This window comes from Ammospiza caudacuta, chromosome 9 (assembly GCF_027887145.1).
Source record: "Ammospiza caudacuta isolate bAmmCau1 chromosome 9, bAmmCau1.pri, whole genome shotgun sequence".
Taxonomy (NCBI): Eukaryota; Metazoa; Chordata; class Aves; order Passeriformes; family Passerellidae; genus Ammospiza; species Ammospiza caudacuta.
This window is the reverse complement of record NC_080601.1, coordinates 10,638,070-10,653,870: the sequence shown is the minus strand read 5'-3', so window position 1 is coordinate 10,653,870 and position 15,801 is coordinate 10,638,070. Positions and strand designations below refer to the sequence as shown.

The following is a 15,801-nucleotide window of genomic DNA, read 5'->3' as shown; positions in this document are numbered from 1 at the left end:
CACTGCAAATCATGCACTTAAACATTTTTGATGTGCACCCAGCACATATTCTCCCAAAAAAGGGATTTCACTGCTAAATAGTCACAGAGCATTTAAAAGCAGCTGCTTTATGCAATCCTTCCCATACAGGCAATAATATATTTAGATTACAGAAAACTCAATCCAAATATATGACAGATAGCTTGGGACTTCTCACATACCACTTACAATTATCCTGTACGGTAACTAAACTCATCATTCCTGTTTAAAAATAAGGACATCTTTAAAGTGTTCACTTACTCTGCTAAAGCTGTCGTGTTGAAGGACTTATCCTGAATGCTGAAACAGAAACAAGAAAACATCAGATAAATCAGCAAGGCAGGCAGGCTCCCTGTATGCTCCTCAGTTGTAGGAACACATGCACAAACATGGCATTGCGAGGCACGTCTGTGTGCTCGCTCTGCATGCACGGCTCTACCTTGGGCTGCTCTGCACATGCTCATAATCAAGAAACCACAGGGATTAGTCCTACAACACTCACAAAGCCCAGCCAGCAGCACCCAGGATTCAGGCAGGGGTGCAGGTAGATTGTGAGGCTCAGATCATGATCATTTATAGCTGTAACTGTGCTGTTAATAGAGGCTTAGGTTTGCAAACAAGTATTTGGCATTCTGTCCTTTTAATATTTGCTGTGTGTAATTGGCTCATGAAATGCAGGGGTTTTTTACTTAAATAGGGTTGCCCAGCTAGCTGTGTGGAGGTTTTCTTGTTTAGTGCTCTCTTACATGCTCTCTTATGTGGCCAAACCACAAGGGATTCTATGGAAAAAAAAAAAAATCTGGCAGAATGGACAGCTCAAGTAGGAAGAGGTTATTAAGCTAACAGCAAGCAGTAGATGAAACCATCGCTGTGAAAGGAATAGGCTGCTGTGCTCCTGCAACAAAATGTTTCTGACCTGATGTAATATGTTCAACAGGGTCAGCTCAGGATATTGCAAACTGCTGGGTTTGAGGCAGCAGTGGAATTCCCCCTGCAACAACACCCCTCAAATCCAGTGAACAACACTCTTGTATCATCCTGAAATCTTACAGCAGCATAAAAGGAAAAAAAAAAAAAGTCCAACCAGCAAACAATCTCACTGCTACACAGCAGAGATGGGATTTTGTTGCTGTTGTTGTTGTTTGGGCTGGGGGAGAGAAAGCAAAGCAGACAACGCCTTGTGAGCACTCCTGTTTGTGACAAAGGCATCTCTGAGGCGCCAGCATCAAGCCGAGCAGGGATAAAGAGGCACCTCCTCCTCCTCCCCCAGCAGCAGCTTGTGCCTCTGCGTGGTGTTGACACACATTTCCCAGGCAGCAGTGGCAGCCAGGAATCACAGCCTGACAATGGCTTTCCTTTAGCAGCAGCGCTGACAATGCAGCACATCTCCCCCATCCCAGCCTCCCTGCCTCTCACACAGGCTGCCTGCTCTGTTCTTATATTTGTAAATATATACCAATGTGGATAATGGCATGAGTTACCTGGGGATCAGAACATCACAGCCAGCCTGCAGGGAACTCTGCCCTTCAGAGAGGACATTTTGTGAGAGAAGGATGAGAAAAACCTAAATTTAATGGTTAGTAATTAAATCCTACCTTAAAACTGAAATGCCGAGTTTTTTCTCCTCCTGTTTCCAGTTCTATTGCTCTGACCATACAAATACAAAGTTCTTTATTGCTATTCTATTTGCAGGACAGCAACTGATCAAAGGTATTCTTCTAGGTGATGTGGGAAGCAAAAGCTTAATTTACATGCTCAATAAGTAGAGTGCCATTAAAAATAAGTGGGGTTTTTTTAAGGAATATATTCCAGAATGCCTAAGTGAATGCTTTACTCTTATTTGGAATGGTTAAGCAGGGTTCACAGCCAGCACTTCAAGTGTGTCATGGAGGAATCACTGCATTTATCACAAAATACCAGTGACAGGCATCACAGCTTGACTAGAGTAGAATTTAAAGGGCTGGGTACCTGCACACACCCCACAAGAAAGGGAGCTCTTGCAAACATGACTTCTCCATCTGTGGGTGCCCAAGTCAAGGTCTAATTCTCTGTGAATTCATTCCCTGTGCAAACGCACTGCAGTGTTTTGATGTTGCTCCTGGGAAGATAACAGGACTGAAGATCAGTTTATAAGTCAGGGATGCTTTGGACTGAGGCCAAGTTTAAAGCATCATCACTTTCCTGTCATTTGTCTGGACTTTGGTGCTGAAGAGCAATTGCTACATCTCCTTTAGGGAAGCACTTCACATTGCAGCTCACTCCCAAACTTGCACTAGTTTTAAAGATAACACTGATCACTGTAAGTGGAGAGTCTCTTCCTGTAAGGTGGTGAAACCATTCAACAAAATGAAATTTCACCTAAAACAGGCATAGCAATAACACATGCATATAAGTAAAGGCCAGGCAAACTCAGGAGCCTGTTTCAGAGCAATGCCCCAGTCAGATAAATGGAGCCACTCTTCTCCTGGGCAACACAAGAGAGGAGCTACAGTAGGCTCACAGTAACTTTTCTTCTTTTAACAGACAGAAGTAATTTGTCTTTAGGGGCAAACACTCATTTCAACAGTGATGTTGGCTTGGGCCCTCTTGGCTGACTCCAGCTCCTTCCACCTCCTTCCCATCCATGTGCTTGGGGTGAGACCAGAGCAGGCAAAGAGACTCTGCCCTCTCAAGGGAGAGCCAAAGGTGCTTGAACCTGCATCTCTGCTTCCTTCTAAGTCCCAGGCACAGAGAAAACCTAAAACAGTTGTTACCTCCTTATTTTCAATAGTGACATGCAAGCCAATTAGGTCCATAATGCTATAGGACATCACTCTTTAGTACACTGAAATTCTCAGTGCCAGATGTATTTCACCACCACATTCAGATGACATGCCAGACTTCTCATGTCCTGAAGTCCCAATGAAAAAAAGCTACACCTATGTGTGAAGTGGGCTTTGAACTTCCCCACTGAATAACAGATAAACTTCAAAGGACTTTTTATCTTGAATTCATCAGAATATGTATTTCTGAAATTCTGAAAATAAAGGCTTTTAAATCAGTTTTTCCTTTTTTCTTCTAAACAGCTTCAGTGATTCATATTTTTGCAAATCCTATGTCTAGGAAAAGACACTTGCTTTGCAGAAAAGCTGCCCATTTTATACCCAATTTTGTTCTTACCCTCTTTTGCCAAGTGCTGCTCCAGCCAACATCAACATCACGTGACAGCCCTTAGCTGATGACAAAAATGCCAGAGATCCCCAAAGCAAACATCTACATACATTTTGGAGATACCAAGACTCAGAAATATGTTGCTATTCACTTCTGTAAGTTTGACTAATATATTGTCTATTTATGGCTGACAAATAGATTGGCATAGAAATTCCATTCTTTATTTGGTTTGTACCATCAGGAGAATTACTGGTGGGTCAGGAAGGAGCATGAAACAGGAATCACAGCATCCAGCTTGGTTTTGCATGTAACAGAGACACATATTCAAAATAAATTATATGTTCATAAGCTCAGTGTTAGCTGGCAGTGTGTGCCTTAAAGGCAGTGTAAGTCTGCAAAAGAAGAGAGGCAAAAGTGGGCAGAAGTAGTTCTGGCTTCAGCAGAACAGGAGAGAACAACAATCAAAATGCCGTAAAAAAGGAGGAATAGTGAAGCTCTCCAAGCTGCAGTTGTCTAAAAAGTTACACACACCCCCCACACCCACATCCCTGCAGGCTTTGTGGATCTTTGGGTTCACCTGCAGAGCAGAACCTTCACCTCAATTTCCTGAATTTGCTCATCTCACTAAATGACTGTTTTCTTTTCAGGGTGTTTCTGACTCAGTCAAATGATGAGGTCTTTCAACCCTAACTACAGAATAATGAAGAATTTGCACTGGGAAATAAACTATATTTTAAAGGGGAAATTACACATTTACAAAGAACTCTAAGCTCTCTAAGGTTCTGGGAAAGTTACTATTTTGCATGTAATATCTACTACCTAATGAAAAACTCAGTGCAAGTCTATAGGGTGTGATCAGCATTTATTGCCAGACTATTTTCTTCATTATTATTTGTTATCCCACAGAGTCCAAAGGGCCTGTGCTGGAATTGCTGCATCAAAGGCAATTATATTTTGCAGTGCAGTCAGGCCATACAAGGGAGCTGCCCTGGGCCCCATGGAAGGATGTGAGAGGCACAGTGTGACACTCACACTGCAGGATGAGGAGCCCAGGGCAACACCCTCCAGCTCGGGGAAGGAGTTACTCATGTTCCACTGCCCAAATAAAGGGAAACTTGGAATGATCTCCCCACTACTGTCTGTCTGGATGAAGTCAAATCATCCCTGCCAGACCCGGCTGAGCTCAGAGACTCATAAAAATACTGAGCAAATTTGTTTTTCTTGGAGCATGTGTGCTCCTGCCAAGAAACAATACCCAGAAGGGCTCCAGCCATCCTTCACCTCCCTCGGGAGCTGTACCCACAAGGAGGTGCACTGAGTCCCACCTGTTTGCATGCACAGAGTTTGCTGCTGAACAGAGCACCTTCAGCTCCCCTGCTCTGAGGAGCAGCTAAATATGCTTCCTTGGCAGGTTGCACTGCTCCTTCTGAGGCCACACTTCTGACTTTTCTTTAGGCAGTGAGGCAGTAACTCATTTCTGACTTTAGCAAGTCTGTTGTCTTCCCACACACAGGATTTTCTTGAGGGGTAAAGGCAGGAATCATTCTGCAGCAAAATGTTAGCACTGGGGATGGCTCCAGTGCCTTGCCCTTTCCCCAGAAGTGATCCTGCAGGATACTTCTGCTGTTTTCCAGTCTGTAAGGCATAAACCAAGGAGCTGCCATGTGAGAGAGGAGTCACATGCTCTCTCCTGTAGTGATAAATACTGAGTGCTACATGCTGCAGCTCAAAATATTCATGTGTTCACCAACTTGCTTTCTTGAGGAGTAGCCTGCCTTTTTATGGGCAAGATTCTCCAAGACATCACCAAACATCTCAGGAGAAATTAAGCTAAAATGCAGCAATTACAATGTAGGAGCTGACGGGTGAGCACTCAGCCCATCTTCTACATCTTTGACTTTCTCTGTGGCCTAATTAGGACATCATCTGAGAAGGGAACCTGGGGGAAACAGCACTCAGCTGATCTTGTTGTGTGTCTCAAAATGAACTGATAGACTCATGCAGGAAGAGATTCCAGCTGAGCATAGATGCAGACACAGTTATCATAATCCAGTCCAGGGAAATTCCATAACATGCCTTTCATTTGGGTTGGGTAAAACTTGGTGCACCTGCACAGACCTTCAGGGCATGCATATATATGTATTTTCTGAAGATATTTCAGTGTGCAATCAAACTGCACATAATTCCTGGCTCAAGCCTTATAAGCATAAACCCCATACACACTCCCATAGTACATCCAAGTTTGCACTGAGGGGGGCACATCTACCCTGAACTCAAAAGGCACAGATCCCTGCTCTTTTAAAGGGAAAAATGTCATGGAGCTACATAATTTTGTGCAGATTGTGAACCACTACAATCCCATAGCTTGATCACATTTCAGGAGCCCAGGTGCATACCTGAGCTGCCACCAGCACAGGGAAGTGCTGGAGCAGGGAGCACACCCCAAGATCTCTTGGAAGGCTACAGCACTCCTGGTGCCCTGCTCAAACAGCATCAGCTGATTTCATACAGGCCTCTGGTCTGAGGAGGAGTGCTAAGCTGGAAATACAGAACCAAGACTCTAATTTTGTTATTAAAGAACAAGTTGTTTCATGGAGTCCCATCAGCTCTGCTGAAAATCTCTGTAGAGACACCCCACAGTCATCATAGAGCACTCACAGGGCTGTATGATGAGCCCAAGTGTTGTAGCAGCCCAAGTGGTGCTGCTGACTGAGCCCCTACTCAGCTGCAGTGATCCTCTGCAGACAATTTAATACCATCACAGATGACAAAACTCTTTCCAGCAGGTTTACACCATAGTCAGGCTAGACTCAACACAGCACTAATTCATAACCAGTTTTTCCTCTCAGTATTGCAAGATGAGGAAAAATACACATGTATCTTTAATTTTTATGTCCTTTCCAAACATCTATTCACAGAATCATATCCCTGAAAGGCTTCAATATTTGGCTTTTTCACATCTGCCTATAGCAGTGAACTCACCTATGAGGTACTTTGCAGATCTTGCTCCCTCTCCTCCAGGTAACTAGCAGACCAGCTCATATTACCTTTCATCATACCTGTAGCTTTATCTTGCCAGCAGCAGAGAAGCCAGAATGATATAAAACAAAATCAATACCAATCTAGAGGACATGTATCAAAACCTACCTAAAGCAATTGCTGTCTAATTTCAGAGCTCATTCTCAGTGACATACAGAAGCACCTCTTTAATTAGCATTGTCCAAGAGTTCCATTACCAGCAATTATGTGTTTTCAGAGGACACCTGGCCTTTCCCCAAGCATCACTGTGCACCACGTGGCACTCACTGATTAGTCCTACTGATATCTGAGGACAGGCCAGGTAACATCAAAAACAGATTTGCCACGAATCCTCTAATGCCTTTTTCTGTGATTGGGTATTTCTACCCTCTGGCCACCAGCAGAAAACACCCACAGGCTGCTCTCAGAGGGCTGGGCAGCTGTACCAGGGGGCCATGCAAAGCTAATTACACCACCCAAGGATGCTGCCCACAGTATTTATAGCCCAATAGAACTGATCCCTGTGACCACATGTGCCTGAATTTTGGGTATGAAAACAGACTCTCCAAGACCCTGAATATTTTCTTTATCAAGAGCTTACTTCCTATTTTGTACTTTTTGTTGAACTGCAGGAAAATCTGATACAGACAGATTATGAACTATTAATGTATAAACTAACCCAGGACATGAAATTTAAAATTACACCATTATGTGAAGCTTATGCCACTTAACAACTACTTTATGCATTTAGATCACATTCAGAGAACTCTGAATAATCACTACTGTTTGTGTGACTGAAGTTGAGAAAGAGAAAAGCAATAAATGCAGTTACAAAAGTATAACCTGTATCTTAAGTCTCCTGTGTCATAATAAATAGCCAGAACTGCTTTTCTTTTGGAAACAAAAGGAAATACAGACAGTAACACATGTATGCTTAGCAGTGGATTTAGATTTACTCTGCATTACTCTGAACACATGAATTATCTGAAAACCTAAAGATAATATTCCTTCCTACATGAAAAACAGGGAAAAGCAAGGAGTCTCCATTTGCACATATCAGATACAACTGTGCAAGACATGGGATCCCACAGGGAGCTTTTTAACACCATTCACTGCAGTCAGTTTCTGTACATATAAATCTTGTTACTCTTCTGCCAAGTGCTTATTAATTTCAGGGGCTAGTATGGTCAGAGAAGAAGCTGATGTCATTTAATCAAAATTGATGTAATGTGTTTATGCTCCTTTCTGAACTTACATCAATAAATACAAACCCAAGACAGATCCAGCTTCTCACAGGCCCCTCTGGAGCTCATTCTGAGCCATGGAAAAATATCCTACAAAGAAATCCATGTAGTCAACTTATTCCTGGCTGTCAATTCAGACATAATATTTCTTCCCAGCCATCTTAATCTCATAGAAAGGAAAAGCTGTCCACATGTCAGAAAAGAAAATAATGAGATGGACAAAAAGAAAGAAAGCTCACATTGGGGAATATAATAGGAAGGCACAAGCAAAATCCAGAATAAATCCAGCAAATGTAAGCAAGCAGTCCCAATGTAAAACACAGTTATGATGGGCAGCTGAGGGAGGCCTTCTGGGCTTTAACTCATCCATTTTTGTGGGGCTTTATAAAGCTCCAGTTGCTCATTCTCATTTCTGCCATGAAAAGTCCATGGTAACAAATCCTACAATTTTTTTACAAGTTGTTTTCTGAATTTCTATTCACTAAAGATGCAGCCAGTGACATTTGAAACCCACTGATTCAGGCCATTAGCTTTTCTAATATCATGATCCATTGACATCAGAAACATCTCATCAGTTATACCATATCCCCTGCACTTGTATTTCAACAAAATGCTCTGAATAAGCCACCAAATATTAGCAGCCACAATCAGTGGTCAGTTCCTGCTCAGCTTCCACCTTGCTGTTTTAATTTCCTCTGCTAGAAAAGTCCTCCTCTGTTTGGCTTCTATTTCTGTGCAGGATCATGATCTGTACTTGTGTCCCACCATGCACTATTTAATTTACAAGCACAATCCACAGCTCCTCAGCACAGACATAAATTTGTTCTTCCAAACTCTGAGAATATTTTTACCTTTCAATACATTTTGGGTTGCTTTGGTTTTGCTGGATTTGTTTTTGGAGGTTTTTTCCCCAGTATTTTTTTCTTTTATATTGAGGGAAAGATAGAGGATATTTCACCTAAATGTCCATTCTCAGCACAGTGTCTTGCAACACAATAAAACAGCCAGGACTGGTCACAGCATTCTATAGAAACTAAATAATACAATTCTGTTATATAACATTCAGCTTTGTGGCATCAAATCAGAATCCTATAGAAAATATAAGAGAATGGCACATGTCATAAATCACAAATGTCTTACACACCTATTCAAATTGATTTTCTCATAAGAAGAGAAGACTTAGAAGGATTTTCTTTTGCGCTGTGGTACTTTGGGGAGGAGAGGAACCTGTGGCAGTCACTGGAACAACGACCAAATTTCTTTACAAAGCTGAGGAAATATCCATATAACCACACACCATCTGTGCTCTTGCCTTTCTATCCTCCTGCTGCACTCCTCCTGCTTAATGTGTGTGTTTGTCTTGTGGGCTGGCTTGGCTGCCTGGCTCAGGGGTGTCCTGAGGTAGCACTGAGCCCAAGCCTGTGGGCAGACGTGCCCTGTGCCAGGGCCACCAGGACATGTCCTCTCCTTAGGGAATGGAGTCTCCCGCCCCAGACACCGGGATGTGAGCCCTGGCACAGCCAGGCCACAGGGGATTTACCATCCACGGCACCACAGAGAGGTTCTAACAACAGCCAATTATCTTCATGGGTATAAGTTGAGTACTTGTTTCCAACTCCTACAAGGAGATGTTCTTCCAAGGACCAGGACAAACCTCACTGAACAAGGTTTTACAGAAGAGCTTTCTTCTCCTGGCTCAGAGCATCTCACAGGGGTCTCCACAATCAGCTCTGAAGTGCTGTAGCACACAGAGGGCAGCACCCAGCCCTTCAGTTTTCTCCTTTTCAGTACATTATTTTTTTTAATATGTTCTCATCCCATGTTTACGACAGTTTTAAGGTTCAAAAAGAATCTGAAAGCAGTAATTTTCTCTGGGAAGACCTTGTGCCACTTTACAACAGCTGCTGACACTGAACAAATGACCTCCTTCACATAAATTTGGTCCCAATGTAAACTATTTGTGGCTTGGATATTTCCTGTATGGACCTCCTGAAAGGGAGCAGAACCATGTGGGAAAGAAATTGATGCAGAAAGCAGCTTTACCACTTTGCTATCTATTGCAGGAGGGCAGTGTGCATTACTTCTCCCTCTTGAAGCATTTAAATCCCTTGTTGCAAAGCACATCAAGTGTTCTTAATGACATGATCACATTTTCTATCTCAAATTCTAAGTCCCCTGACCCTTTGATAAACTAGAGAAAATTGGTTTTGGTTTTACACTACTTGGAGAGTTGTAAATATAGGAAAGACATTTTCATTCTAATTTTAATGATATTTTCCGTCTAGCAGTTCTGGAGCATCAATCAGAAAGATACCAATCACAGAAAAATGTTCTATTTCTAGGTGAGCTATCCATTTTTAGAGAGAATTAGTCTTTATAAAATTTTTTCAGAAGCAGAGCCAGTGAAAAACAATAAGTAATCCTTTAAAACCTGACTTTGACATTTTCTTTTTTTTTAAGATTACGAGGAAAGGACATCTTGCCTTTATATTAACAAAAATGCTGACAGTAATTATTAAAAAAGAGCAATGAATACTGTAGTCTAAATGTAGGAATATTCAGAGCTACAGTTTCTTCCCTCTCTTTGCTGAAGCTTGAAGAACTGCAGCCTACACTTTCTAACCCAAATCCAGGCTCTCAAACCCACATTTAAGCACCTACACAGTTTCAGACTAATTTTAGGTAGCCGCCAAGCTGAAAGCCCTTGGCCAGTACACACACTGCTAATTCAGTGTCTGGGATGATGGTTGTAAAGGCTCTGGGATTATGCCTAACACTACAGCTGTGTTGATGCATGCTCTCTACAAATATAGAAAAAAAATCCTCCAGCACACCCAAACTCAGCTCCAACAGTTATTAAGGCACCAACCCAGTTACCATCTCAGGGCATGTTTGTTCTTCTCTGCCACCCCCTCGTTTTTCCTGCTCCTCACAGATCTTGTCAGCTCTCATTAACTACCCAGGTTCCTGCCTCAGCCCCTGGGGGTGCTCAGGGGATAATGCCAGCCAGGATAACTCTGGTATTTCCTACCAGCCCCGCAGAGGTGCTGCCTGTCATGGGTTGGTAGTGAGGGCCCTTGCTCTCTTTTCTCTCCCGCAACACAACACTTGGAGGATTTCACATCACTTGTATCATGCAACAAGCCACTCGAGTGTTTTGAGAGAATGGGCTAAAAATGACTTTATGAACTGCCCAATGGGTAAATGTGTCCAGGCAGAGCAGGGAAAAGCCTTTCTCCAAGGCAGTACTGTTCTTACCACAGCATTACTCATAGCTGCGTGGAGAAACAGGAAAACCTGATCATCTATAGCCACCAAAAAGTGAGCATGACTCAATTGGGGTGACTCACAGTTCTGACTAACCTGTTTAACAGCTCTTTTTAAAAAGAACCCCTTTTGAAATAATTCCTGTGTGTTCTTCATCAATTGCCTTCCACTGCAGAGTTTTAAATGATTGCCAAAGCACAATCACAGTGCAGAGCTAAGCAAACCACAACTAGGCATAAATGTGTCTTAAAGCCTTAAATAAAACATCCAGTTAATAAGTGTCAGGCAGATGTATTTGTCTAGAACCTAGCAGATTATTTCTTAGTCAAACACAAGGCAAATCCAGCTGAATTCCAGGCCGAGAGGATGGAGGGTTGAGTCATGCTCTGCCAAGTGGCTGTATCCAGCCTGCAGGTGCACTGAACTCCTCACATTCCTGCTCTGTGCAGTGAATTTCCAGCAGAATAAAAAAGTAGCTGAGTCCTCTCCCAGAAGAAAATGCAGCTGGAGTCAGGAACAACAATGGAGCGAATGTGAGGAACAGTCACCTCCTGGCATAAAGCAGTTTGCATTTTTAAATCAATAGGGATATTGTAATAGAGAGGGAAGTTTAGAGTTCATTCATTTTTAGCCCACTCTTCAATACAGGGTAAATATTCCTCCTTATGCACCATTACAATGAATCCTCACTATCAAGAATGTTTCTAAAACTCTAACTACTCTTTCAATCCATAATGCAGAGTAGACAAATTAATTTATTAATAGCTCATTCCTATAAATAGTCATATGTCAAACAGCAAACAGGCAGGAGAAAAGTAACTAAATGAAGCCCATTCTCCAAGTGCATCATCAAAGACAGGGGTTTTCTAAATTCACCAGTTACCACAAAGTGTCCTGTCAGCCCCTGCAGCAAATGAGGCTCATATCCACTCAAAGAAGCCAGAACTAACTGAAAAGGCTGGGAAATCAGCTGAAGAGACATGCAGAAACTGCCCCTTATATGGTGCTGTAATTCATCTGGTATTCTACTCTATCTCTTGGAGAGTCTGCAGAGGTCCCGCATTTCAAAATTACACTTAACATCTAAAACTACACATGCAATAAATCATCCATGTAACATTCCTCAAGAGTCACTAAGCAGCTTTATCTGACATTGCCACTAATGGAAAAGAGGATTAATGGGCTTTGCTATTATTTATTGCCCTCCCCTTGACTGTAGAAAATCCAGTTGTTTTGCCCAAGTTGTTGCTGAATGCCTTGACCCAAATCCCTACTAACAGCCTTAGGTAACAACAAACAGAAATGTTGTCATTTCAAAGGTTAGGCAGTAACCAAGGATAGATTAAATTTAATCCGTACTGAAAGTACAATTTGATTGATGCATAGATTGATTGACAAGTGCTGAGGACCAGTCAAGCATCTCTTTTTGCTGTCTGGAAGAAAGCTTCTATGTCACATTTTTCAGAAAATAATTACTTATGTGTGCTGATGAGCTCCTGGTTTTCCACTGTCCTCAGCATCCTCACCCCCTTGCTTGTGCAGTGTATACTTTTAAACAGATCTGGAGCTGTTCCACACTCAAAAGTATGATTAATTGATTACAAGTAATGCAGCAGTCATTGTAATAAACCATTTAATCCACCTTTAGGAGTCTCATCTAATGCATCAAAGCTGCAGAGCCTCTGTATATAACAAATATGCCAATGCACAAATATTCAAATGCTTTTTGATTCACAGTAATATAAGACTATAAAGCATTTCCCCCAGTTTATTTTTAAGAGGTGGTCATTTCATTTCCTTGGAAAAATTACACTATGCATAAACTGTATGATGCAACACTGCATTCATTAATATTCCATTTGTTGGCAGAAGCCAGCTCCAATTTTCAAAACCCATTATGAATGTAGGGAATGATGCCCATGAAAGTGAGTCACAACACTGCTGCCACTTGAAATAAGTCATCATCATCAACATTTTTCATAATGTCCTCTGATCTGTGCAAAAAATAACTTTCCATTTAAATAGGAAAAGTTTGACAAAACTGGAAGCATATGTTTCAGATATAATCTCAAAAATAGTGACCTTTTCTGATATTTTTAAAAGTAGTCTTAACAAAATGAAATATTTATTATCAGCATTCTGCTTTCACAAAGTGCACAACCAAAATAACACCAGGACAAGCTCACTCCCATTGCAGTGAAATTACACACAGAACATTATGTACCCACATACAAAAGAATTACTACAAATTTCAGAGAGATGATGAGGAATTCCTGAAGACCTCAGCCAGCTACCCAGACAGGCTTTTATTACCTGGCTGCACTGCAACAGTCTGCAAAAGCTGCAAAGGAAAAGTCCCAGCAGCCACCGTTGCGGTTAACTCTTGATCTCTATCACAGAGAGTCACAGAGGAATTCACCACCAGCAGTGCAGCTCCCAAAGCTCAGGCATGAGATATGCACAGAATATCCAGCAGCACTCAGCCCCAGCCCTCACCCAGGCATTTCCCTGGAAAGCCATTTGTGTTTTAGATGGGGGACTCCTCCCCATGGAGCTCCCAGGAGAGGCAGAGCTGGATCAGCCTTCTGCAGCAGGAAGTTCTGCTGGGCTGCACAGACACCCCACACTTGCCTTGCTATCTCCTACACTGTCATGTTTTCTTCACCTGCAAAGCTGCTGGTCTCCTCAGGCTCTCAGGAGCACAAATCTTAGAGGTTGTTACTTAAGGTGTCCCCTCTGCAATTCAGGATTTTAAGGAAATAGCCTCAAAACTTCTCATCTATAAGCAGACTGCTTCACTCTTCCACCAGTCATAAGGAGATGAGCAGCGTGTCTGCTTCCAACCCAGGCTCATTGCCATAATTTTAAAATTGTCGCTGCAGCACTGATGGAGATGGCACAACCCATTTCTTGGTACAGAACAGCCATCTATGCCATGAAACACCCTAGGAATCTGAAAAATCACATAATTCCCATAAGTCAAGCCACCATCCAGCCATCTGTGTTTCTATATAAGGTTCCACAGTGTGCAGTGTTCAGAATATAATTTTTTCTGCTGCTTAGGTCAACAAGACCTAAGAATTCACCCAGTTGTAGGATTAGAAACAACCACACAACTATGAGTATCTAAAAATCTGTCATTAATCTACTAAACCATCCATGTAAATCCATTTCAGATACCACCACCTGCATAATAAAGTGCCTTCCTTCTATTACTCACACAAACATAAATTAAAAACATATTAGCATCCTTTGAATCCAACTTCATATGGAGCTATTTTGAACTGTTTCTAGCATGACTTTGCTAAATCCCTAGACATTGAACATGAGCTTGAATATTCTTTTAAAATTGCTATTCAAAGTAAGATCAAAACTGGAAACAAGTGGAATCATAAATGAAGGGATGAAAAAAGGTGGTGTTGCTTTTTTTAAAAATCAGTTTAGGAAAACTGAAGGGACAGAAGAAAGGATTGCCTGGCAGGGACCTGCTGATGCTCTCTGGTTTGCTGAGACCAGGTCAGTAGCCTGCTAAAACCTTCCTTGCTCCACACACCATGTATGTTAACAGGCCTTTTCACTTGTGGAACCAGAGCCAGGCTAAGCACAAGATAAAAAAAAGGAGAAGCAGCACTGCTCTTGCATCTGACAAAAGAATTAGAAGTTAATGAATTTTTGAGTGTGAGCAGAAATTAAACCCATTAAAATATCACAAAGAGCACAAGTACCTCAGGTCATGGTTGGCAAGAAGGCTGACAGAAATTGAATTGGTCAAGTGGTCTGGGAAGAGGCACTGAAAGAAAACAGAGGAGAGGGGAATCAGTCTGCTGTTGAACTTGAAAAAGAAAAGACAGAGAAGTGAAAAGATTGAATCTTGATAAGTTTCCCATAAGAACAGAATGAATTAATTATGATCACAGAAATATTAGACAAGAATAAAAAGTACTGATAACAGCCAAAGTAATTTATCTTTCCAGTATTTATAGAGACACAGAAATCCATTTTTTCCTCCAAAACCTGTAATGAAGTCCTGCAAACCAAACTGTTTAGATGAAACTTCTTGTGAGTGACCCATTCTTACTGTGCAGTGTAAAGACACTGCCATGCTTGCCATCTTTTCCAGCTATAGCTAAAAATAGTCTGTCCGAGCTCTGAAAATTTGCAAACCTAATTATTCCAAGGCAGAAGTTTGGACTGGTAAATATGCCTAATTTGTTTTGCATTCCATTCAAAAAAATCAGGGATGTTACACCATGTTTTTCATTGAATTGATGCTCAAACACAAAAAAGCCATCTGGAAATTCCAGCTATGGAGCCAAGCCCAGGGACTGCTCTTTAACCTCAGCACCCAGGGAGTGAGGACTCAAAGCCCAGGAAATGCATACACAGACAGCAACATATGCAAACAGGAAAACACAATCTGCATTTCTCCTTTGTTTGCATATTCATCAAACTGCATTTCTGCATCTGCAAATGATCAGTTGGTTGTGTAATTATTAATTCCATTCTTATATGCATCAAATCATGATAAAACTAATGCCAATTGTATGGAAAACTGACTTTTTTTGTGTGTACCTGTTTTGATCTTCTGGTAGTTTGCTGGTACTCTAGGGCTGAGAATATTCTATGGAGTACAGTTTATAACAACCTCTGTGAGTCTGAAACAATTAGAAATAGTTACAACACTGACTGATAAGAATTCAAATTAAAATTAGAATTATCATAAAATTTTTAAAAATTGTACCCATTTTCCTTTCTGGATGTGATCAAAACCAGTTTGACTTAAAAAAAGAAGTAATTTATTAACAGAATTGTTTGAGGACTTTTTCATGGGCAACTGCCTCAGATGGGCATAAGAAGTGTACTGTGATTTACATCAGCCACAGAGAGATTTTCATTCCAATTCATTCTCTCCTATTGCCAGCTCTAATTTGCAGATGTTGTAGGCTTTCAGCCTAAAACAGAAGCAGAAATTCTGGCATGTTCAATGTTTGGAAAAAATTCATATCTGCAATGATAGAGGCTAAACTGATAGGACAGATGGGCAGATGAAATCAAGGGACAGAAATAAATTATGTTATAATGTTACCTGCTGAAGAGAAAACCT

General features: G+C 41.5%; 1 protein-coding gene across 2 annotated transcripts in view; it reads right to left on the bottom strand.

The window, feature by feature from the left end:
* FAM13C (family with sequence similarity 13 member C) overlaps nucleotides 1-341 on the bottom strand; it is a 47,886-nt gene extending 47,545 nt beyond the window's left edge. For both annotated transcript variants that reach the window (XM_058810561.1, XM_058810562.1), the window contains exon 1: nucleotides 280-341. In XM_058810561.1, coding sequence (XP_058666544.1) covers nucleotides 280-341 — 62 coding nt within the window. The remainder of the gene's footprint in view (nucleotides 1-279) is intronic.
* Between the last annotated feature and the right edge of the window lie 15,460 nt (nucleotides 342-15,801).